This window comes from Cygnus atratus, chromosome 1 (assembly GCF_013377495.2).
Source record: "Cygnus atratus isolate AKBS03 ecotype Queensland, Australia chromosome 1, CAtr_DNAZoo_HiC_assembly, whole genome shotgun sequence".
Taxonomy (NCBI): Eukaryota; Metazoa; Chordata; class Aves; order Anseriformes; family Anatidae; genus Cygnus; species Cygnus atratus.
Genome location: NC_066362.1, coordinates 23810697 through 23837383, shown reverse-complemented (window position 1 = coordinate 23837383; position 26687 = coordinate 23810697). Strand labels below are relative to the sequence as shown.

General features: G+C 38.4%; 1 protein-coding gene across 1 annotated transcript; it reads right to left on the bottom strand.

Annotated features, from left to right (window-relative positions):
• Window positions 1–2112: 2112 nt before the first annotated feature.
• On the bottom strand, window positions 2113–25678 carry SLC13A1 (solute carrier family 13 member 1). The gene is made up of 15 exons (XM_035559377.1): window positions 25580–25678; window positions 23012–23140; window positions 22171–22307; window positions 19098–19285; window positions 18451–18508; window positions 18295–18361; window positions 17637–17800; window positions 12982–13101; window positions 11648–11746; window positions 11457–11558; window positions 5039–5142; window positions 4274–4383; window positions 3466–3627; window positions 2386–2523; window positions 2113–2253 (listed from the first exon to the last, which is right to left on the bottom strand). Exons 1-15 carry the CDS (start codon window positions 25676–25678, stop codon window positions 2113–2115), a joined length of 1818 nt encoding a protein of 605 aa, XP_035415270.1.
• Window positions 25679–26687: the final 1009 nt, after the last annotated feature.

Sequence of the window (26687 nt, the reverse complement as noted above, 5' to 3'; positions counted from 1 at the left end):
GAAGTACATTACCCAGGGAAGCCGTGCTGTCTCCATGTTGGAGGTTTTCAAGATGTGACTAGACAAATCCCTGAGCAACCCAAAATCAGTGCTAACCTTGCTTTGACCAAGGTTGGACAAGATGGTCCTTGGAGGTCCCTCCCACAGGAAATATTCTATGATTCATTGCTTCCAGTGCTCTTGAATAATCTGGATATTACTGACTCAATTGGAAATGTAACACCTGGGAACCTTATAGTAAGAGCACTGTCTCACCTGGTTTTCCTCTCTATGCCTTCAGGATCAAGGGACTACATAAACCACGAACTCCTTGTTTCTCTGCTGCACATCCTTCTGCGAAGACACAGTAAAACCTATGTCTTTGATTAGCTATTTGCATATACATTCCCCTATAATACCCGGTGAGTTAGAGGCTTCCTTTAGCTAGGTGTTGCATATCTGTGACCATAACCATTACTGCAGTGTATCAATTAACACTCATACAGTGGCAGCTCGTGATTGGCCTAGTCATTAACATAGCCCTATCTTGCTAGGCACCGTACAAAAAGTACAAAAAGAAAAGAAAGAAGAAGTTAGCCATCCTAAAGAGATAGCAGCTTCAGCCATGTTGGCAAAGTGTGGTGGCACGTACAGATAACAATTAGTACACAGAACCATTATCATTAAGAGAAAGTGCGTCTTTACTCCAATAATTCATCGCAGCTGAACCTTCAACCTGTAGCTAATAGAAGAAACTATATGTATAACAATCCTATACATTGCATTCTGGCATTATAGACATCATGGCTGACATCTCTGCTCTAAATGCACACTAACAAAAATAAATGTAAAAAAGTAAAACATCTAATCAAAAAACTAAAGCTTTTTTTGTTGTTGTTGTTGGAAAATTTGATAATTTACAGGATCCGTAAAAGACAGATAAAGGCTTACATCCATCGAGGTGACCCAAGGGATGACCCAACCTAAATACATGCAGATTTGGTTCAGACTATTAACTAAACACTCTTTACAAATTGTCATGTGTCCTCCCAACAGGTGAAAAAACAACTCCATAGTCCTTACTGTGAAAAACATACAACAGATATATAAAACATCAGTAGTTGAAGATCTCTCTGAACTGCAAGCTTCTTTTGACTACATTGCACTTTTTTGTTTCTAAAATTCATACACTAGAATCCTTAAACTGCCACCTGTCCTGTAGAGGTCATGCGCCTCCTGATGAAGATGCACTACTGTCTTGTTTGATGGATTGAGCGTTACATCTTCAGCACTCTATCTTGTGCTTTCATTCACCAAGAGGATATATCTCTACTTTTGGCAGAGAAGTATGATGATAATTTAGTCTCCATTCATATAGATCAACTCAGATCTATCAATTCATGTTTATACAGGAAAATTCTAGACAACATATACAACTACAATGACGCGTTTCAGTGAGGTCCTGGAAGGAGGTAGATTTTAAACATATGCTTAAGTATATATTCTCCTTCCAGATTACAAGGTGCTTAACAGATAAAGTGCTGTCTAAGTGACCATGCTGCTCTTCTCCCTTTTTTGCACATTTGACAAGTCTGTAAACCATACATTGAAGACAATCCCCCAACCTGATCTTTTGTTTTCGGTCAACACCATTTCAAATAGCATTTGAATCTAGAAAAGAGAAACACAGTATGTTCTTGGACAAAACCCAAATGTCACCAGGGGTCATAGTAAGAATAGACATTTGAAATAATAACATCTAAATCTCATTATTTCTCTACCCTGAGCATGGGGGCAAACTGCCAGTGACAATGGCTATGTACATTTAGTTTTTCCTTCATAACATGAAGATATAAACGTTCAGACTAGCTGAACTATATTAGAAACTTGATCTGACTAGATGATATTTAGAAAGTCTAGCATTCTTCCTGATTAGACTCTCAGACCAGATCATCAGTCTCTTGGATTGTGGAATAAGGCATTTATGGTAATGTGGATCCCTATTGTTATGGTGACAAAAAGCATTTTAAGTGACTCACCACATGCCAGTGGAACAGAAAAGAAACAAAAACAGTCCAAACCAATCCCCAGGTTTTGTGGTGGTGTGTTGTTGTTTGTTTGTTTGTTTGTTTTTTACAACCCCGTGCTGTTTGAAGAAATGATTGGTGCCCAACTTGGGTAAGTATAGAGATCGAATATAGGCACTATCCATGTCATAATTCCAAGCATAACTACAGCAACTCCGATGATGTTAATGCCCAAACCAGCTTTCACCTAAAGGAGGGAGAAAGGAAAGCAAAGACTAATATCAAGACTGTGAAGAAAGTTTTTAAAAAGGTAAAAATCAGACAATAATGTTGCAGAGTGATTATCAGAACTCTTTGGGTAGTGTTGCTTAAAACTCACCATGTCCATTACAGTTAAATGACCATATGAAAATACAATGGCATTGGCTGGGTTTGCTACTGGAAGAAGGAATGCAAAGGAAGTACATAGTGTGGCAGGTATCAAAATGAAGAGTGGGTTCACGTGAATGGCTTCAGCCTGCAGAAAGAAAAACAAAAGAGAGAACAGCTGTCAGGGGATGCATTTGCTAAATTAAATACATAAATGCAAACTTACTATATTAACACAAGCAAACTGTGAACTGCCAGCTTAAATAGTGAAAAATAACCTTTTCCGGTAACTCCTTTATAAGATTATATCTGAGAATGCTCCAGAGGAGAACAGGTATTTCTAGCACAGGATAGTTAATGAACCCTAAATTCACACCTGATTTTCCTCTAATTGTAGTTGAGTCTCTAATATGAAAGACTCTTCCAAAGAGTGTGGGCACAGCACAAGCACTAAAACCAAAACACTGCCAGAAAGATGATGAAGTTGAATTTATGTATAAGGCGCAGGAGGTACTCAATGTAGTGAGGACTGAGTTTTCTTGTGAGAGAGGGAAGGGGGATTAGTATGTGACTAGACTGGTCAAGTGGCAAAGACTAGAAGATAGCCATGGTAAGTGTTGAAGAAGAAGAACTGGGTGTTTTGATAAAGATAACGAGAAAAAAAGGACAAGACTGAGGAAAGGAGAGAAGAAATGAGAAGTACATCTAGGCACATCTATTAGACCTCTCTTCTTTTTGGCGACAGCTTGAATGGTGCAGTGTTAACCATTTTTTTTGAAGATTTGGTCTTGAAGAAACACTGAGAGCGCTGTCCTTTCAAGTGTTTCCATTATACTCAAATAGGAGTAACAGCTTCAATTTTTCAGTCTTGCACTTTTATCCTAATTTTACGGAATTTTAAGCATCTCTTGTAAGAAAGTCCCAAAACAACCAGCTATCCAATGCACATGGCAATAAAGAAAAAAAAAAGAAAAAAAAAAGTTATGAGGTACTTTATGCAGACTTTTAAAAAAATGGTTCTTTGAGCAGCTGTATTATTACATGGATGACAGAGCACATTCTGGTTAAAAGCAACCTCTATGATACTCACCAAAGGAGATAATATAGGCAAAAATATCGTAATGGTGGCTGGATTGCTGGCCACTTCTGTTACTGAAGTGACAATAAGGCATGATATCAGGATAATTAGCCACAGGGGTAGTGATCCTAGAGGGGTCAATTTACTTGCTACCCAGTCAGACAGTTTTGAAACCTGCATAAGGAATATGACAACATGATTATGTTTTACAAAGCACTGAACAGAAAACTATAATGAAATGGTATTGAACAGGAATTTACTCATCTGTTAATTGTGAAGTATTTGTGTAAAATAGAAAAAAAACATCTGAAATATTTCTATGTTCCTACCACATGTTTTTAAGTGCATTTTTCTAAGTTACTGTTGTCCTGTAGGCACCCATGCAAGCTATATTCCATTTATTTATATTTGCACCTTTGAGAAGGTTAGAGGAGATGTACTCAGAAAATTTGTCCTACACATACATCAGGCTTCATAAACAAATCTTGGGCCAAGACCTGTTTGATTTACTGGAGTAGCCAGCAGGACTCTGCATAGGAATTACCTCAGAAACCTCTACACAACTCCTACCACATTGGGCTTAAATTAAAACAAGTAATTAACAGTAATCATCATTGTTCATAGCATCTGAAGTCAAGGAAAACTTTTTTTTTTCTCACCCCCACTTTGTAAAAATCTTGCATATTCACATTTATCCTGTTCAATATTGCTACAAGAACAATTTGTTAAAATAAGAGAATAACCTTGAATCCACTGCATGTCTGAATTGTGTCTGATGTGGGTCATGCTAATTGCACAGATCTTCTATAAATTGCATTACCTCACAGCCGTCTGCCAATGCAAACCCGCCACCAACAAGAATAGCTATTTCCCAGGGCATGCATGACTGAAATTCCTTCCAAGTAATCAGTGGAGCGTAACCATAAGCAGCTAGAGGAAGAAAAAAAATCATAACCACCAACATTCAAAAACATCTTGAAAAACATCTTGAAATTATTTCTCTGAAGAAATACTTTGAAAATATTCAAAGGCAAAATCTAATCATTATAACCTGAATAAAGTCTTTGACAGAAACAACCTGTACATCCTTGGCTGCTGGAAACTATCACAGCTTGAAGACAACAGCTACAAAAGTTTCCACCAGCGGAGCATTGTCCCCTCTCCCCTCCTTCCCTGTGTGGAAGATTGCTATGGAGTATCAGTAAGATAAACTTTATCAACAAAACTCTACCGTTCATACAGATTGCCAAGGTAACACTCTATAGGCTCATTTAGGTTTTGATCTCTGCCCTGTGTAGCCCAATTCAAAGCCTGTAGCAGTCTCTGGAAAGATGTTTTTTACTGGTGCCAGAGGGCTGCAGACAGCGGGCTGCTGTACAGCACTGGCTCGTGGAGCTTGCACTGCCTGCATGCTGTCACCCACTTCTGCTTCAGGGAGGCTTCATTCCCCCACAAGGCATTATCCTGTATTAAGGTTGTGACATTAGTATTTAAAAACATTCCTCTACTGAATGCATTGAGTTGTGTTTACGGCCAAACCTTCGACACCTTATTGTAATAAAACCCAGATCAAAAGATACTCAACTGCTTTCTCCATTTGAAGTCCTAGACAATGTTTTTGCAGGAATAATAAAGAACAGGAGGCCAATCACTAAGGCAGTTGTTGAATCCGTAGCATAGCCTTTATACCTGAGTTAACAAGAATAACACAAGAAAAAAGCACGTACATATATACAGTCTGGACAACAGTCTGTTACGTTATGTGCCCATGCCCAGGTGCGGGCTCCCCTGTGAGCAGAGGCCAAGGCTGCCCCATGCTGGACGCACTCCAACGGGCCCAACGCAGGGCACAGCTGGGCCCAGCAGCCAAAATGGCAGCAAATTCAGGAAAATGTGTTTAGGAAAGAGTAAAAAATGCCACATAGGATGTGACGAGTGAAGAAAATAAATGAGGGAAAGAGCCTTGTGACCACCAAGGTTGGAGAAGGAGGAGGGGGAGGAGGTGCAGCAGGCATGGCAGCAGAGATCTCCCTGCAGACGTGAGGAAGAGACCATGGTGGAGCAGTGGAAAAGTGTGAGGAGAAAGGAGCAGCAGAGAGAAGCTGTGACGGACGGACCACAGCCCCCATTCCCCAACCCCCTGTGCTGCTCAGGGTGGAAGGGCACAGAGTCAAGGATGAAGAAGTAAATTTGAGCTTCAGGAAAGGGAAGGAGGGAGAGCGTTGTTTTAATTTGTCTTTGTTTCTCACTGTCCAAATCTGTTTTAACTGAGAGTAAATAAAATTAATTTTCCCCAAACTGATTCTGTTCTACCTATGATGGTAACTGGTATGTGGTGTCCCTGTCTTTATCTCTCCCCGCGAGCTCTTCCATCATATTTTTTCCTGCTGCTCTATTGAGGAGGGGGACTGAGATAGCAGCTGGGTGGGTGTCTGGCAGCTGGCCAGTGTCAGCCCACCACATCTGCAGAAACAGAACATATAAGCCCTATAAATTCATCAGTTTGTGTCCTGAGTAAATGTGCACTACTTTGTCATGCAGGAATAAGCTGGGGGATGGGGATGCTTGGGATTAGCTGCTGCTTAAACAACTCATTTTCACAGTTCAGTGGTAAATTTAATAATTTTAATATGCTCTGTAATAGATCCAGTCCAACAGGCCTTAAGAGCACTGTGCCTACCCACAAAGAATGATGCTCTTGTAGCTAAGGGAAGACAGCAGAATTTTATTATCCTCCTCTGGCTGTCACCACTGTGGTCATAGACACAAGGGCCGTATTTACTTTGAACATTTCCTGTGCATGAGAATTCCTTGCACCAGTGTTTTTTCAGCTGATCCAATTTCCTTCAAACTAGTACAGAGTACAAGACCAGGCAAAGTGCAAAGCTGACCTCTAAGGCCATTTTAACACATCCAGCTGATTCTGTTAGATGGTGACATATCCCATCTTATTTCGGTCAAGATAGTCTTAGTCATTCAATAGAATTAAAAAATTTTGCTAAGAAAGTCAAACCCAACAGTTTTTAAAGCTCAGTCATTTTTTAATATTTACTGTAAATTATTCTTTTTTCCTGAACCAATATGTTAGTCCTCTCAGCCTCATACTACATAATTCTCTGCATTTTCAGTAGGTGCATGCATTGCTTCCCAGCAGATCTCAGGCTTAAGGTTTTATATTAAATCAACGCTTTTCACCGAAAGGGAAAAATCATCTCCAATTATAGGTTACAAATGTGTACTCTGGTAGATCCCTTTTCTTTAACAACATCATTAGGTGAGATTCACAAAACCTTAATATGTATAGCACACTGATATCACAGCCAGTATAGTTTTAGCTAAAACTGTCACAAAATGAACCTGCCATAAAAGTTGAAGTGGCTCACTAATACATTTTGTCTCCTGTTTTCTGTTGTCTGCTAGCACAGAATATGCTTTTAAAAAACAAGTTTGTAATGGTTTGTTAAGGCAGAGGGTTCTGCCTATATATCAACTTTAGCCTAGGTCCAGGTACACTGGGGTTAAAAATCAGAAAATCCCTTCCTCTAGCATCCTATCCTGCACTCTTTTAAGACTTTATATATGTATATATATATAAAAATACATATATAAATTATATATATAATACTATATATATATATGTGTGGGGGTTATATAATGTTATATACATTGATAAGATCCCCTGTGAGCCTTCTTTTCTCTAGGTTAAACAGTCCCAGCTCTCTCAGCCTTTTCTCATAGGAAAGGTGCTCCAGTCCCTTCATCTTTGTGGCCCTTTGCTGGACTATCTCCAGTAGCTCTGTGTCTGTCTTGTACTGGGGAGCCCAGAACTGGACACAGTTCTTCAGATCATGTATGGCCTCACCGGTACAGGGCAAGGATCACCTCCCTGGACCTGTTGGCTACTGTCCTTTGCTGCACTGTCCTTTGCCACAAGAGCACACTGCTGACTCATGTTCAACTTGGTGCCCACCAGGATCCTTTTCTGCCAAACTGCTTTCCAACTGGATAACCCTCAGCATGCACTGCTGTCTGGGGGTCATTTCTCCCCAGGTGCAGGACTTTGCATACCCCTTTGTTCAACTAGGAAAGTGCAATTATTTTGCTAACAAAAACAAAAGCAAAATATTCCTTGTGCCAAACACTGTTCTCAGAAAACTTGCTTGGGAGACACACACACACCATCCTACTGTTGGTCATACTATTATGGAGACACACTTGAGACCTTTCCAGACAGTAGCTCTTCAATAATTGGTGAATTTTGAGATTAATAATTTTCAAAGTCTACTTATCCAAGCTGTAATGCAATTGCATATAAAATATCGACTTGCTTGTAACACTGGAAATCTGATTGTTATTTAAGGAAGTAAAAAATCCATTGATCAAGGAAAATGCACAATGACTCCAACTGATATCATTGTAGAAAAAAGGACTGTGGACAAAAAAAACACACAGTGGCCTTGTATTAGCAGTAAAGAAAGGAATAAACCATGAAAAAAAAAAAAGGGAAGGAGAAGAAGAAAAAGGAAAATATGATGACACAAATTCAGGCAAAAACCTGAGGAACAGTGACGGAAACCCACCTTGTGTACATCAGCTCTAATCAGCTGCAGCCCAGTGTTGAAATTTCTGTTTCTTATGAGGTTCATAAAGTGCTAGCCGAAGGCCAACTTGAAATTCATCTAATTGAAGCTAATACCCTACAACCTGGAATCAAGCCAGGACATAGGTGGAAACTGCTGTAGCAGAAGTGATGTGTGATCCTTTGCTGTCAACAGATGGAGAGGAAACAGGCATTTTTACCCTGTACTTCCCTCTGTAGTGTTATAAACATTGATTAAAACATTCTGCTATCTGCCTCCAGAGGGAGGTAACAGGGGCTCAGGGCAGCACAGTAATGGATTAGTCTTTGATAGACTTACAAAATTTCCTTGAGAAAAATTAACTTATAAATGTAAAGTGTGTTTGAAAGGCATTTGATTTAGTATGGCTATTAATGCTTCTTAAAAATGAACTCTACTCAGTCTGATACAGCACAAATGTGGGTAAGAATTGCCTGACATTTCAAAAAGTGGGGAGGATATCATCACTGAATACCAATCCTTCTGCTGGGATTTCAAAAAATCAGTGTCTATATTTTAAAAGGGTATTCAGTAACTTGTGAAGATGCACACGAGGGGCAGAAAACATGAACATGGATAGTGAGAGTGATAAGAATTTGTTTCTTAAGGCAAAACTTGAATCATTCCATTTGGTTTGTCAAAAGGAAGCTTGTAATGTGATATAATTAAACCAGGTAAGTATATCCTTAAAGCAATTATCACCAAAAAAAAAAAAAAGTAATCTAGCAGGGAAAGACAAAAACAGATGGCTGGAAGCTATACGCAGACAGCAAACAAGGTGTAAATTAGTCTTGTTTATTTTGGCAACAGAGATGAGTATCTACCAGAACTATCAAAGAAAGTGGTAAATGCCAAAATTTGAGGAACCTATATTTTTCCACCCTGAAATCAAGTCTGGTTGCTTTCTGGGAATTCATGTTATAATAAAATAAATCTCTACCAGGCTTGACACGCAGAAACATGTAGCAGCTTCTGATCTTTAGCATGTTATAAGAAATGAGGTGATGGTCCTGTCTAGTTTAAGACCCTGGGACTGTTGTGCAACCTACCTAAAAGTCCTCACTGAATGGCCCAGGGGGTTCTCAAAGTTACTTTAGCTCTGACATTGCAGCTTTGTTCCTCTAGTCTAATGGACAGTTTTATAGTAAGGTCAAAGCTCATCTGTGCAGGTGACAGAACTTCCTTCAGGCTGACTCAAGACTGGGATAAAATCCTGTAGAAAATAAGTACTATCATAAATGTAAGGGCAGAAAATATTTCCATACATTTGCTTTCTTTAACATATACTTAAGGAAGTTGTGCACATGCCTGTCACTCTATACTGAAATCCAAAACACTGAACAGTTGTGTGCGCAAAGGCAGTAGTGAACAAGTGCATGAGAGATGTAAGCCACAGTTCATGCACTACAGACGCCCGTTGGACATGACAGCAATAAGTGCAATGCATTGATAGACGCCTTTTGCCTGGTTTTTCCTTTGTTTTATTTAAAGATGATGGTTAACTACTACTCCCAGCTGTACCTGCGCTGGCTTCTTACCCCACTCATCATGACTGGGAAGTTTTCTGTTGCTTATGAAAGTAAAATTGTAAATTCCTGGCTTGATGCCTATCAGCGCAATTGATGGATAAATTAAAGCTATCTAGAGATAGGAAACGTCTGAAGAGTAATACGTGCTTTCTTTCCCCTTAAAGGTTTTGTTAGAGAATATCACATGCTTTGTTTCTCTTCAGGTTACCTCACAGAAATTATAACGTGATTCAGCTTGATGTGACATGACACGTGCTTGCAGTTCCTTCCAAGGAAAGCATCCACAAAGTAACAATCCCACACGGAACCTATAACCACGCTTGGTATGAGAATATTCTGCTCTTCCCTGTCAGTGAACAAAATCCTCAGACAACAGTAAACAGACAACTTCAAATAGGAAAATGTAGATCTCTGGACTAAAATAATTCATTTGAGTAATAAGACTCAAATCTGAAAGGTTGTTTACTAGGTCTGTTTTTCAGTATCAGATGTATCTCATTAAATGGAGCTCAATGAGCACTGAATGTTAATATGAGGCAGAAAGGGGGGCAAAGCCAGCCTGATTGCTTAGCTGGCTGATTGCTTGATTAGGTCAACACTCCAAAACCCTTTAAGATTACTGTGGTTCATATGAGACAATGATCATCAGGTCTATTGTTGTTATGAGGGAAAAAATGTTCCTTTGCAATTTTTTGGGTAACAAAAAAGTAAATCGTTTTAAAACAATCTTAGTTTTTATGCACTTCTTAATGCTATTTCTACCAAAAATAAATAAATAAATAAATAAAATCTCCCCACTTTAAATCTCCAAAGGGCTACAATTATTCCTTGCCAGATGTACTAGCAGAGCACTGGTGTGTGTGTGCATGCTTGTGTGTGTGTGATGGACTGCCTGAATGGTGGGAGCATATTTAAAGAGACGAGGGATGATGGATGTGAGTGCACATGTCATTCATGTTAACATCAAGTTAACATCTGAGTCTAGTTCTGGCCTTTGACTCAGATAGTGATAAATGTTAAATCCACAAGGGCCTAAACAGCACAAAGTCCTGCTCCTCCCAGTCCCTCCTCCCAGTCCTCCAACTACTTCCCAGTACTCTAGAGCAAAATTCAGACCTTTATCACAGAACAATGCCAAAATTACAGTAATTACAGCAAGAGAACAGGAGCTATTACAGGCATCACTGTATTATAGATTCTTGGAAGACCAAGCAATTTCTTAGTGAAAATACATCTAGGTGATCCTGGGGAAGGGACTGCATAAGCAAGCTGAAGCAAAAAGACAAAAAAGTGTAGTAGTTCCTGAATAGTTCCTGCTTTTTGATGGTTTGTTTAACTGTGACTTTGTGAGAGTTACGTATGAACAGACAGTAATTTATGTCAATAATTAAAGCTATCAAAGCAGAGGATGTTGGCCTGTATGCACAGAAGTTGGGCTGTCACTAATGGCAGCAGATCAAAAAATCCTAACCAAAGATCTTGTTCTTGCAACTGCAGATTTGGCAAGGAAATAGGAAAGAGTAACACCAATCATGCCTTCTCCATCACCAGATCAAGTCTAAAAGCTAGGCATAATCCTTTTTAGAAGGTACTTTGTTTAATCTTGCAATGGGTTTAGGACGTTTCAGATATTGCAGCACATACCTCTATGGAACTGCCAGAGTTGTACCTATTCTCTATACACTACAAAAGTTTTAAAAAATGTCATCGTGGCATCTTTCCATAGTATTAAATGCATTTTTTTCTATTATTTTTCCATTTATTCTTTTCTATTTTTTTTTTAATTGTGAAGTAAAGAAGGTATGCAATTAAGACCTGGTACAGTTCTCACTGGTGTATCAAAAAGATTACTTACTTTGGGAAAAGTGAAGACCATCCTGGGATGAAGCCAGGTTCTCTGGTAAACCACAGCAGTGTCATTAAAATGAATAGGACAAGTGTAACAATTTCTGGGTAACTATAGCAGAAACACAATGGGTTATACATTTTCTTGAATTCACACTTGGGTTTACTTGTTCTTGTTTGCAGGTTCATAGTTTGACATACCTCATTGGTCCAAGCTTCTTGTATTCTTCCTGAATCACCTTTGCTGAGGCCTCTTCTCTAGCTGTTTTTTTCTTGCCACACTTGAACATGCTTTTAAAACTGGAAGGTAAATCAGCAATATTGAAGGATGGATTAACAGTGTATGCAGAAGAAAAAAATGTCCACCCTTTCCAGTTAGCAATAGCATTTTACAAAAATTTCTCACTTTACAATGCAGTGTCTCCCATTTAATTATCACATACTAAACTGAGCGCATTGGAATTAATTGGAAAAGTCCAGTGGGAGATTGACAGAGGCAGCAACAAAATGTGTCCTGCTATTGACTAGCTCATTTGTTTTATCCTATAATGGGTTTAGGACATTTCAGATGTTGCTCACAAGAAGGGTGAAGCTTTAATCATGGGAAGTAATTGAAACAATCAAAAGCATAATCTGTCTGTTTAATGAAAGTCACACATGATTCTGCTTTACTCTGTTTTTTAATGAAAAAGTTAGTATTACGTAAGTAGCCGGCATACTGATCAGCAGAACAGTTGCTACAATCTAGGTTTTCATTCTTCCATAATATTAAAAAGAACACTATCAAAACAATCAAGAAAAAAATGAAAGAATAAATGTTCAGATACAGACTGGTAAGCTTGGGCTTATTCTAAGTCTGCTTAAGAGTAGGCAGTCTCACTTTTCATCTCTTGAACCATACGTAACCATGTAACTGGAAGACAGCAGGCCCCATTGTTATCTCTGCAGGTGTTAGTGAATTCATGGAAAACAAGGCTTTGAAGAATCAGCCAAAAATAAATATTATTCTCTGCAAAACCTTAAAAGCACAAACTCCAAGAGAAATAAAAACATGCTACCACATAAAAATTTTGGAAAAAATGGACTTTTTTACTTTACATTCAGAAATGGAGTCATCCAGCTTATAGCACAGGTATTGATCTCAAGTATTCAAGTCAATCCCTGATTCCAGCAAAGAGCAACATCCTGCCTATGTCTAACATCTTCAGGTCTTAGACTAAAATGCACATAATTTCCATATTCTTTAGTCTTGCACACATGCAATATTTAATTGTGATGTGTGTGTATTCTAAAGGAAGGGATATCATCATTTATGATATAGACTTTTCATACTGGGCTGAGTAGTCAAGGATCCTTATTTTAGAGCATTCTTATCCCTTCCAGAGATGCAGCTCTACTAATCAAGGATGTAAAATCGCTGTTGCTGAATTATCTTTTTAACAAGCCTGTTAAACTTAGGTGAAATATTTACTCCTGGTATAAAGCATCTTTTATATCATCAACCTTTACTTTTATTGATTACATCGTTTACTTACTCAAACCCAAGGAAAAGCCACTGGAGCCAGACCCAGGAGAGCACCAGAATAACAACTGTGATGGGGATAGAAAGGATAAACCAGGATCCAAAGTTGATGCACTTGCAATCTGGGTAACGTCTGGATGAAAGTTTAAAAAAAAAAAAAGTTTAGTTAAGCTTTGCAGAGGAATGAGGAATGAAGACTTGAGAGAAGTGCCAGAAAGCCCTCTGCTGCAAGAGAGTGCTTCTGGCTGGCAGCTGCCTTCAGCATGAGGTGGCCTCTGGTGGCCTCTTCCTTCACCCTCCTATGCTGTTCCTGATCATCATGACTACTACAGGAACTGTCCCTGCAGCTGTGCCACAGTTGCTTTAGCATCAGATCATCAACAGATCTGTGTATATCCCACTGATCTAGATGTGTCTAACCTGATCAGGAGGCAAGGAAGGGCCACTCACAGTGTTAAGGGCCACTCGGACTGCAAAGAAGCAGAATTGAAGAAAAGCTGCTCTCTAAAAGGAGACTTTTAGCACAAGCAAATATGCTTGAATCTCCAATGAACTTACAAGACAACAGTGGAGACAATGTTGAGACGTTTATTATTGAAGGTTCCATAAGGTATTCAAAACTCATTAGAAAGAAATTTGTTATTACTAATTTCCAGAAAAGGTGGGGATGTTTATCTGTCAGGTAGATTGTCTCTCAAGTCACATTGTCTCTTTGAGGCTGCCTTCATCTGCTGTTTGCAGATGTGGGTTTGACAACCACATCTCTCCCTGCCATGTGCATTTCAAAAAAGGAGAAATGGGCTTGGGTCTTCTGAAAGAAATAAATTTACTGTTGAATGAGATAGATGCCAGGTAGGCAAGAAGGCCAGAATAATGAATCCTATCTTTAGTTTGTCGATTTACTTTATGAACAGATTTCTTTTCATCTTTGAGCCCCTGCAGCTCTGCTGAGAGAGCTTCTACTGCTACAAGTGAGAAAATTCCAGCCTTCTTGGATAGCCTTCTTCCTTCATGCAGAAATCAGATGGAAGGGAAAACACAATGTCCAGAAGGAGGCTGCAATGACTATTTTCAATTATTATGCAATCTTTTGTATTTCATGCCTTGCTAGAAGAAAAACATATGCAATGGTCTCATAGGTCATTGAGACAATAAATGTTTATTATAACTGCTATCTCACATGTTATGCAATTTTTAGGATTAATCTATATTTGTTATGATGTTGACATATATTGCAATTAAAGTGGCAGCTGGGACTAAACTACAACGCCTACCCACTTCTTGAGATGGATGTGGTAAATTGCAATTGTACATAGTGATGAGACAGTGAAAATGGTTATTAATTAGAATTTATAGATTACATGGCTATTTAGCTTTTATTACATGATTAGCCACATTGATTTTTGAATGTACGTATTCCAAGATAGGAAAAATGACATCAGCACAGCAATGACTTAGCATTTCATCACTTGCTAAGTATTATGATCTTATTTTTTGACGTACGCTTGATAATTCTTTATTGTACAGAAAACAAGCTCTTGAAAACTTTATACTAAAGGGTCAACTCCATTATAAAATATTAATTTATGTTGGTCAGGTTTCACGGTGAGTTTGTGCAGTGCTGAACATATATTTAAGCATTTATAGTAATCTTAATAATAAAGTTATCTAATCTTCATTTCAGCAGCAAATATTTCTCAGGTAGATTGGATAATAAATATAAATGGTTACAAAAAATATCTATTAAGTAGCACTGGCTGGATTATCTGCTATAGTTGGCTTATAGGTCTTGCCTGAGGCAAGGATGGACAGGACACACTGAACTAGTTGTTTTCCAGATCTGTTTTCTGCAGAAAATGAAAATGTGATTGATTTTAATAATTCCTATATTGCAGTGATGTGGTCAGTAACAGTGCACTCTTTCCAGGGAAACAGTACAAATGCCAACAAACTTGTTTCGTAGAACAAATCCAGACAAGATTGATTATTCTTTTCATGACTTTTATAAAATTGCTGAGGTTGAAAATAATGTATTGTTGGCAAAGTTTGATTCTTCACGTTGGAAGGTCAAACTCAGTTATCAGAATGGCATTGGGGAAATTGAAGAAACTGTCAGTGAGCCTGACTGTAGAATCAAAGGTTTCCTTACAGGATTTACTCTTCCTTAAGCACAGGAGAGCTCAGTTTTCTCCTTGGCAGTGCTGTGTATGACAGGCTTCCCTCTGTAACCTCTCCACAGCCTTCCCCTGGGTGCAGCTGCCTAGGCCCTAGGATCCGTGGCGCCACTGATACAGCCCAGTTGCAAACCTTGGATTGCAGCTCAGGAGAAACTGCTTGGTCATGTGAAAGAGCTGTGAGGAAGTCTGTACAGCACAGGTACGTAAGATAAGAGAGGTAAAACTGCAGATATGAGGTACTTGGCAGACTGTAGCAGCCTGAATGATTGAACAGGAAACATACCAATACAGAAAGGGATAAAACACTAAACAACAACAAAAATGGAGTCAGAAGAAAGGGACCCAGCACCACTAAGGATCTGTTCAGGGAGCAGTGAGGACCAACTTATCCTCACTGATGCCCCCTGGCAAGTAAAGGATTCTGGGTATCTCGTGGGAAGTGGTGAGTAGAGTAATGCTTAGCCTACCAGCTCTCTAATCAGCTTCTTGGTATCTGAGCCAATATCTATATATTTTTTTCAGTTGGATATATTCTAGACACTATATTGTAGTGTCTCTTTGTGCACAATTAAAGAATGAATAGAGTGACCCTGAGAGGATCAGTAACAATTCTGTCTTGAAAAGCAGCCCTTGGGGAAGTTGGTCTCACTGGCAGGGATGCTTAGCATCGTTGTTGCCAGTGCTTGCTTCTGCTCTGTGGAACAGGGCTTAATTGCATGTCCTAAATCAACAGCAGGCTGAGGATTCCCAGCAAGGCACAGATTGCAACACTAACACAGAAATACGATCTTCCTCTTCATCTTTTTCATATTACAAATGAAAAGGAGGGAAGGGTGAGAACAATAAACACTGATCGTAGCTTATTTAATACTAAAATTGGGAAGTTATGAAGAACATAGAATTCCTCGGTGTTTTGTCACTGAGGTGGAGACCCAAGCATATTCTTGGTGTATACAGCTCTCTTGCTGAATTATCCTCCTTATGATGCTTGTTATGATGCTTATGAATTATCCTCCTTATGATGCTTATAATGCAAAAAGGTAGACTGCAGATGTGTCCAAGTCATGCTAATGGGTCAATTCCCCCTTCAGACAGGACATATATACAATTGAGACCTCTTAGTGGAGGGGTGCAGGACAGTTAAAGAGAAAAAATATTTGCACAGTTAGGTGGTAGATACAGCTTAAGTTAAGGATTAGGCCCAGTGGTTGTGTAAAGATTAAACAAAAACCTGGTGGGGTATAAAACTGGATTATACACACAGTGCTCCATGTACACCTCATGCTCCCAGCAGAGGATGAAGACCCAGGGAGAGAACAGCAATCTGCTTATGCATTCTTGAAGAGATTGTTAACAGCTAAGACAAACTGAAAAACCAGTTGCAAGCCAGTTTTTTTCAGGTTTCCTACAACTTCAGGGAAATGAACAAGAACAGTTCTTATCCCTAGTAATTGATCTTGGATTCTCCTAGGCTTTTGAGTATGAAGCCTGCTTGAACCAGAAATGCTTGTATGCTTAAAAGTTGTAAGTTTATAACTTATATGTTTAAACTTACATGTTTAAAAGTCTGAAGGACTTACAATGCCACAATCTGCCCTGTTTGTTTTGCCCCAATAACAGGCAATCTCTCATAATTTCCGTACTGTTCCATTATTGCTATCAACAATGTTGCTACAAGGTCTGGTGCAGACTGTTTTACAGACCGTACCACTTCAGCTCTCTTTACCAGTATGTTGAAGGCAAATTTCATCCATTCACAGAATACAGGTTTCACTGTTCTGCTGTATACAGTACAGAATATTGGGCAGAGGGTAATAACAGGATTGTGGTTTATTTTTTTTCTGTGTTAAAATTAGAGTAGGAATATTTCTGGCAATGAGTAATTTGCAGAAGAAAAAAAAAAGTTAAACAAGAACTATTGGTTTTTCAAAAGGTCTGGAACAACACCTGCCAAATTTAATTTTGAAGTACTTTTAATTAGAAAAGGAATATTAAAAAAAAAATTAATAATCTCAAACCAAAGTGTTCCTTTAAAAAATAAAGTTTCAGATTGGCTTGAAATGATTTGCTTTCTCTTTGATTAACAGACCTAAATTTCTCATTTCAGCAATGCACTAAGTATAGTCTCCTGGAAGTCTCCTGATTCTTTTTGCTAAGTGGACCTGAACTTAGTAGTGTTTTTCTCTTCATAAAATCCCATTCTTTTCCACGCACATACTCAAAGAGTGGAGTACTCCTCAACCAAAGAATGGTCATCCTTTAGTATGCATTGGATAATCGCTAACAGATCTCCATGTAAGTCAAATACAACCATGCAATTTCATTTTAACCCTTTAACAAAAACAAAGAAAAGAAAGTAACAGAATCAAGTACGATGAAATCAAAGGGTAAGGTTTCTAATGCATTTTAGGGGAGCCATTTGAGAGCTCAAGGAAGACCAGTTAAAATTCTGGATTAAGAAGAATACAAATAATTTAATATAGTCTCTTACGTATTGAAGTGCTCAGCAAAAATCAAATTTGTCGATGTTCCTGTGATTGTTGTCAACCCTCCAATGGTAGCAGAATAAGCAATACATAAGCACATCACTTTGAAAATCCCATTGTATTTGTCCTCTCTGCTTTTTCTCCCTGTTTCAGCAGGTGGTAGGTTCTGCTTAGTAAGAATACAGACTGATTAACATATAAGAAGGGCTCATCATCAAGCACAAAAATAGGATTCAAGGATGTCCCAGAACAGTCAAACAATTTGCTGGTAACACAGCCATACGAAGTGTGGTTTGGTTTGCAGTGGCAGTGCAATTATTCATGCAAAGGAAAAGAAGGGAGAGTCAAACCCTGAAGTCCTTTGCCTGAACTGCCTCAGTCTTTACATAGGAACTTCCTTTATAAATACTGATATATATACACCTGTTATATAGAATCTGTTCTCTGATGAGGTTGGTTTAATTATATAAAACACCTTGGAAGCACAAACCCACTAACAAAATAACAAAGTAAGCAAATTGTATGTATATGTGTATCTACACATATATTTATTAACTTAAAACTAGCTTCACTGCTAGCAGCACCATATTAGGTGTTACATAGGAGTGAGATTTGTGTTAAAACCAAATTGCACACATTAGCAGCATAAGATACCTTACATACCTGTTCCTTTTCTTTTTCATTTTCCTTTTCAATTGTGCACACAGTACTACTAATATCGTTGTCATATCTGCAAAAACATAAGTATTAATTGCAATAAACAGATGTTCTACTTAGATGAATTCTTAAGAGAAAACTTAGGAAATGAATAACTATTACCCATTAACTTGTTTGCCTTTCTCTGTCCAGTCGCTGTTTTCACATTCTCCTATATTTTCTGTAAGACATTGACAGAAAGACAAATAAGTGTTTAGGGGTACAAAACTGGAACGTCTCTATCAGCATGTCCCGTTCCTTGCAACTGCTCTGTATCATCCCATAAATACATTTACAAGTGCAAAACAGCTAAGTTGTGCCCTAATCCTCCACAACTCATATTACCCCAGGGTCTCAATCTCATAACAATCAGAAATCTTCTCCTAATTTACAATTCAGCTGTGTATTTAACCAGTTTAGATTCATTTGTTCTTCCAATGTTACCCTAGAGCTTAAAGAGCTCTTTTCTCTTGCTAACATTCAACCTCCTGTGTATTTATAGCCTGTAGTCATATTTTTTTCAGACTTCATTTTACTAGGCTGAACAAGCCAGCCTCTTGTCTTCTCCTCTCCTGCCGTATTCTGCACCTGTTCAGTTTTAATTAATCTTTGTGAATGTGAGAGGCCTCATGCACAGTAATCAAAGAGATGTCTCTCAACAAAACACATAATGATGTTATTACTTCCCTAGCCCTTCAACTTCGTGTTATGTGGTGTATGGCGTGCTGCAGAGTGAGGGTGGGCAAACGAAAACTGCACCGTATGCCTACCGTCGAGCTCCAGCGCCAGGTTGGTGGAGCCGTTAGAGTAAGACATCTCCAGTGCGTCAGCTTCTGCTTCAGCTGTGGTGATCTGCTGAGCTACAGCCTCTACAATCGGCATCACCATGGCAGCCGCAGAGGTGTTGCTGAGCCACATCGACAAGAAACTACAGCTCACCATGAAACCCAGCGTAAGCCTGGAACAGGAGAGATGAGTCTGTTTGCTGCAGCAACACCTCCTATCACCAGGCTGTTTAATATAAATGGAAAGCTTTTTCAACAGAAAGCTTGAACGTAAGAAACAGTAAACATTTACAGCTTGTAACTGACCTCTGAGGAAGCTGATGAATTAGAATGATTTTGATCAAAGATATTTTCACACTGAAATAGAGTTATAAGGGTCAAATATAAATATAAAATGGAAAATATAAATATAAATGGAAATGGAAGAAATAATGTTTATTTACAGAATAATGCTGTATATGAATCACCTCTGAAGAAAGAGCGCCATGCACGTCACAAATTCAGATAAAGCTTAAAATGGCTATACTGCTAATGCTATTAGTCTTGTATTGTACAAGCTAGCTCAAAACTCTGGGCTGTGAGTCGCTTAGGCTGTGAGTCCTCTGGACATCAGTCCAGGTGTTATAGGGAGAAGTATTAGCAATTCAGTAGGTGGCACTTAGCTTTTAACCTACACCTCAAAGTCTAGGGATTATTTGTGCTTCGATGAAAGTTTTATTTCATATTAAATAGGAAAGTGAAGGTCATTATACGAGAAGGTCATTATAAGTCTTGGTCTGTTCTTGGCGCAGCTTGTGCTAAGTTTGCTTCAAAATAGGAACTGCATCTACCTTAATAGAGTCGCTCTAGGTTTGCACTAAAAAAAAAAACAAATATTCTGTCACATCTGGTGATTTTAGGTTAAATCTGACATACAGACTACATTGCCATATTAAATGCATCTCCTGGAGTTGTAAATGAGAGTAGTTCTCTTGGCTTCTTGTCCCAAGGTGTTGGCAATGTCACAGGACACCTGCCATGCATCACCATAGCAAGGCAGCAAACATGAGTGAAGGGACTGTGGTGTTACAGCAGTTTATGAGAAGTCACTTGTGCAACCTGAAAAGCTCTTTGTCTGGCCTAGATCAAAAGCTTTGTGTGCTAATTACTCAGCACATGAAAATGAGATTTAATATGAAAATAATGTAAGCAATGTATTATGACATAAAAATAGCATTCAAAATGCCTCTCATAGCCTTTCATTTCAGCTAATGGCAAAAACATTTCAAACTTGCATTTTTTCTCAATATGGGCACAAAAAGTTCAATACCTTGATACCCTGTCTTTCCTCTGTGCACTTTTAATTGCATAACGACAAAATGATCTGCAGAACTGCAAGTGGCAGACCTGATTCAACACAAATTGTCAGCACTATTATAAATCCCATTAACTTTACTCAGTTCTTGATTAGGTCCTCAGATGGAAGTTGGGGAAGAATTCTGTTTTCAGGAGAAACATTTATGCAGAAAACACTGGTCCTGCTGAAAACACTCCTGCTATCCTACACCCACTACTGTATTCCCCATGTCCTCTACTGCAGGAAACTTCTACAGTAATATCTCTGCCTTGGGCTGGATGTGGCTCCAGTGTGAACAAACTGTCTGGGGACTCTTGCTTGTGGAGGAGGGGGGTCATGCACAAAGAACAGCGTGCATCACTTTGCAGTGGCACATAGCTTATGAGCAACAGATGCTGAGAGGCAGGAGGATCCTCTCCTTCACAGATCATCTTATCATAAACTTATCCTGTTACCATAATTAGGAAGTGTGATAAAGCTGAGATAGGAGGGATTCTGCCTCCTCAGGGTTACAAAGCTATCTGTGGAACTGCTCCAGGTATCTTCAGCAGCTGGATGCAGGTTTCTGTATCCACAGCATGTTCCTCAGCAGTGTTCGGTTAGTGGAGCACACCATTGACTTGTATTCTCCCTTTCAAGATTTCATCCAAAAGATAACTGCACACAGTAGAAAAAGAATGTAAGGAGTATTTTGTCAAAGAGAAAGAAAGAAAAAGAAAGAAAGAAAGAAAGAAAGAAAGAAAGAAAGAAAGAAAGAAAGAAAGAAAGAAGAAAGAGAGAAAAAGAGAATGGGAGAACGAGAGAAAGAGAGAAAGAAAGAGAAAGAGAGAAAGAGAGAAGATAAGAGAGAGAGAAAGAGAGAAAGAGAGAAAGAGAGAAAGAGAGAAAGAGAGAAAGAGAGACAGAAAGTTTCTGACTTTTTACTTCCCATCACTTTCTGTTTTCTGACAAGAAGTCATAAGCATTGTATATTCTGGGAAGCCAGATTCATTTTACAGATCTTATCTGCAGCCTCACTGGTGTGCTGACAGATGAATCTGGGGGCCTAAAGCTTTCCTAGAAGTTTTCCTTGCAAGCAAAGAAAAGTTTTCACTTCATAAGATATACGTTGATAGCAAGTCAGTAAAGAGTGCAAGATTTCATTTCTCTTATCACCTCATCCAGCTGGGGGAGTTCCTATTCCTTTGATATTTTCTTCACAAGTTGACAAAGAAAAAACACAAATAGAGGCATTGTGCTTCATGTGTTTTTCCTTTGCCAACACAACTTTTATGACTTTATTTTCCCTCTTCTGTATCTCAACTCCTTTCTTGTATTTGTGAAGTTTCCAGAATTTTGCAAACAGTACTGAAATACAGATAAATATAAAGCATAGCACAGATTTTTGGTTGTAGGCATCAGGTATGGAAAGTACTAACCATTATTAGGAAACAGGACCCTTACATTATTCACATATTCATCAGTTTTTGTTGTTGTTGCTGTTTAGAAGGTTCCTTATTATGAGCAGAATCATTGTAGGGAACTTTCAGTGCTATAATTAGTATTTCAGCAAAATAATAAAGTGTCACCTACAAATCAATCATATCATTTCAAATATCTGCTTTGTTTCAGTAGAAAAGAAAGGGTGGATATCTACTGCAGAATAATCAGTAGGCAATTATTTCTGGAATTTGAAGCTTTCCACAAGTATTAATGTCCTCCAAGACATTGTTTAGCACGTACCATGCAGGGTTGACACCCACCAACATCACCATTCTCAAAGCCACTCTTTTGTGGAAATTCCATTTTTCTATTGATGTTGCCAAACAAATTACTCCCATTAGCAACAGATGAAAGTCTTTAAAATAAGCAGATGCCACCTGAAATAAAAACAAAAAAATGTTTTGTTAATTAGATGGTGACTTTCTGTTAGTATTTGATATTATCAGTTCAATAGAGATATGTATTGAAATGCATACAGAGACAGATTTTTGGTTTAAAATTTCATTAAAGGTTTCATGTAAAATTTCATTAAAGTTCTTAATTTAATTTAAACCAAATAACAATGCGCTAAAGAACACAGTGTTAAAACCCAAAGAAAAATAAGGCTTGCCGTATAAACAACCTAAGATCATCAGTCACGTCTCACATACAATCTAAATAACCCATGAAATGCTGCTTTTTATTAACATAGCCACCTATTGAACAGAGAAAAGAACACCTTTAAACATAGAGATTTAAAATATCATCATCTGTGGTGTCGTCTCTTTGATGTGCAGATAGATTTTGCACACGGGGTCTTTACTGTATCATACTGCTTCCGTAACATTAAGGATATCTTAAATCTATCTAGCATTTTCCCATTGAGTGGCATCTAAGCACTGAATCACAACCTAGAAAAAAAGAAAAAAAAAAAAAAGTAAAAAAGAAATATGGACTAGTCCTAAGGACAAATCACATGAGCTTGAAATAGGCCTACTGTGACTGGCACTCAGCAAATCCATGGATTTAACCCATCCTGTTCTTTCTTTGCAGATTTTGTTATTGAAATCTATAGTATGATAGGGAAAAAGAAAAAGATTACCTCCTTGGATTCCATTATACCAAACAATGGGAACATAAAGGCAGGGAGCAAAGCTGAAACAGCCAGCGGCAAAGCTTCTGTGAGCCAAAAGATGGCAACTACAAACAGTGTGTATGCACATTCTGCTTCCTAGAATACAAATAACACCAGTGAAAACAGGAGTGGATCACACAGAAGGAAAAAAAAAGTCATAATTGCTAAAAGTACAGCTATGTCAGCTCAGAGATTACCTCCACCTGGAACTAGTATGAGTCAAGGGACCTGGATTCAGGGTACTTACGGTCTTCTATCGATAATCTTGCTAAGGTACAAAACAGTCTGTAAATATTTCTAAAGAATTTTTTGAAAGACTTAAATTCTACCACTTATGAAAGGGCAGAAAAAAAGACAGTTTCCTTTTCCTTCATGCACAATTAATCGTATAGCTCATTCTGGAGCTTTCTTGGACCATGAATGAACATAAATAATAGAGTCATAGAAATATTAAGGTTGGAAAAGACCTCCAAGATCATCTGGTCCAACTATCCCCTTACCACCAATATCACCCACTAAACCATGACCATGTGCCAGGTCCAACCTTTCCTTGAACACCCCCAGGGATGGTGACGCCACCACCTCCCTGGGCAACCCATTCCAATGCCTGACTGCTCTTTCTGAGAAGAAATGTCTTCTCATTTCCAGCCTGAACCTCCCCTGGCACACAACTTGAGGCTATTCCCTCTAGTCCTATTGCTAGTTATCTGCAAGAGGTCGACCCCCAGCTCCCCACACCTTCCTTTCAAGTAGTTGTAGAGAGCAATAAGGCCTCCCCTGAGCCTCCTCTTCTCCAGACTAAACAACCCCAGTTCCCTCAGCCGCCCCTCACAGGACTTGTGTTCCAGGCCCTTCACCAGCTTCGTAGCCCTTCTCTGGGCATGCTCCAGGGCCTCAATGTCCTTCTTGTAGTGGGGGGCACAAAGCTGAACACAATACTTGAGGTGCAGCCTCACCAGAGCAGAGTACAGGGGGATGATCACCTTCCTGCTCCTGCTGGCTACATGTACTATTTCTGTTACAAGCAAACATCACAAACATTCTGCAGCTGCAAGCACACAGAATGCAACTTTTAAACCTCTTGGAGTGTTTGCAGTCAATAATAAGTCAAATTTTGGCTCTTCTGTAATCAATTAAATTTTGTCACCAGTATCAATAAGGTGAGAATAACATCTAATATGAAAAACATTGTCCAAGCCTGACAAGAAACACAGTTACTGTTCTTCAGACTTGTAATTTTAGTAAGTGACTTTCATTCAGAATTCTGGAAAACAGGATTTATTTCAGTGCTGCCAGTAAAATGCAGCCATCTCTTTGCTGATAAAGAACAAATGAGAAAAGTCTAGGCTGAGGCAGAGTAAACAACATGGAAACAACTGAGGATGCAGCCAAATATAAAGAGATTAAGTGAACCTAGTTTCTTCTAGAATTCTAGAAGCCCATTTTTTGTAGTTTTGATTTATATTTCTGCTCTTGAAGAAAATGGATTAGATCTTTTAATGTCAATGGTTAGGATATGAAACTACTTAACAGCAACAGAGACTGTTTGCAGTAGAAGAGGATCTCAATGAAATGGGGCTGGGAACCTCTTACTGAAATCAAGATTAAATCCAAGTCAGTCATCTATGTCTAGCATTTATTTTTGGGAAAGCTTGTGTTATATATGAAACAACTTAAGAATGCCAATTCACTTATCATCTAACAAATATTTATCTCACTTAAGTACTACCACATTAAGAACTTTGCAGATTCTTAATGCTCTGAGAGGAACAGTGAAACTGTGAAGTGAGACAGTGTGAAGCCTGTTGCTCTGTATCTGCTATCTATATGTGATGCAAGGACTTCTGAACTGGACTTTAATGTATTTTCATTATACATGTTATGTATAATGCATGTGTGATAACGCATCACAGGAGAATTCCATTTCGTTCTGCTGATATCAGGCTGTGCCAAATGGAAGCACTAATACAATAAGATAGCTGTTCCATCAGCCTGGAGTTGTCACAAGGGTTACTGAATGCCAGCAGAATTTATTTCAAGTGAAATAAAACTAAGGCATTCTGCCATAACCTATGCTATATTTAGGAACCAGAGGGAATTTCTCAGAACATTCATTCCAGTCATTTGCTGTCAGACAACACAGTATATGATGAACTTAACAAAATCTATCATCAAATAAAAAGGTAATTTCATCTGTCAGTTCAACTCCACTGTCAAACATACAGAGCTGATTAAAAGTAGCCAAAATGTAATAGTAAGGACAGGATTTTCAAGGTGGTCTGGGTGATGTTAAATGAGAAAAACATTTCCTAAACAAGAAAAAATATATATAATTCAGAGCTTCATGCAACCAGCACAGAATCTTACATTAAAGCTGTTGTCTTCTATACATTTCTATGAAAATACTCCGAGTTGACCAAACAAACAAACAAAAATCCACAGTGCAAACATAATGAAGTAATTTTGAAAAGATCTGGGAATCTCAAGCTTGACATACAGCTGCAAAATAATTACCTGTCACAGCAGGTCACTTACTTTGGTTTTGATGATGAGTGGGAGTGGAAGTAAAAGCAGTGGGGTGAGGACAATGAGCAGGAACCTTCGGTAGACCAGGAGGTAGTTAAGAATCTTCATGGCTGATGGCTGATGATGAACTTTCCTGCAGAAACTGCTGAAAAAAATAGGTCTGACTTTAAATAGCTAACTCTGATTAATATTTTTCCAAACTATCACCTTTAGCCATTGCTAAAGCAGGCCAGTAAACCAAGTTAAAATTAAATCTTGCTTTTTATGGTTTTAGTGACTTTATTAACAGTAGGTTGATAAGATAAGTGTTCATCATAAACCAAGGCTAGATGCCTGTCTCCTCATGACTTTCTCCCCCTGCCTTTCCTCATAACAAATCTATGTAATTAGAACAGGTTTTAGGCAACTAGATAACCAAATATTTCAGGTGCTCTCCCAGTCACTGCTGGCTACTGTAGGAAACTGAAACATCCAATATACATAGCATATATGTTCAAGCCCAATTATGTCATGAAGTGAAAACATATAGAAGATCATTTTGCTGGACAGAGTTAAAAATCTTGTGATTTTCAAAACTTAAGAGGACAAGGTCTTGAGCATCTTGATCTAGCTCTGAACTTTGCTTTGAGCAAAAGCTTGGACTAGATGACCTCCAGAAGTCCTTTCCAGCCTTATTCTTTCTATTGATTCTGTCTTTCTAGAGTTTGAAATACATGAGAAAAATAGGTTCTCTCTGTCTTGTCTGGCAAAGAGTGTATGATTGTTTTTTTCATCTCATCTTATCCTGTTTTCTCACAGAAACAGGAGAAAACAGGATAAGATGTTCCATGTACATCACATAAAGCTCTGAGGAAGACTAAGAATGGGAGAGTTTATGAGACGATCAAAAATGAATAAATCCTATTGCCTGAATTTTCCTGTTTTCAGTAAAAGAAAACATTGTACCGTGTTTGTTATACAACAGAATAGCATCAAATAAAGGGGAAGAAAAAGTATGAAAGAGTTTTGTATCTGTGGGTAAAGATCAAAAGGGGAAAGAACACTGTTTCATGCTTAGGATCTTAAGTGAAACAGAAGATTGGAAGAGGAGACAAGAAGGAGTCTTTGAACTACAATC

Excerpts from the sequence above, each read along its gene's own strand:
- SLC13A1 (XM_035559377.1), bottom strand. The coding sequence starts at position 25,678 with ATGAAGATTCTTAACTACCTCCTGGTCTACCGAAGGTTCCTGCTCATT. Across the intron at positions 22,308-23,011 it reads GTATAATGGAATCCAAGGAG|GTGGCATCTGCTTATTTTAA; the intron begins GTAATCTTTTTC and ends TTTTTATTTCAG. Across the intron at positions 3,628-4,273 it reads CATTGGCAGACGGCTGTGAG|GTTTCAAAACTGTCTGACTG; the intron begins GTAATGCAATTT and ends TTCCTTATGCAG.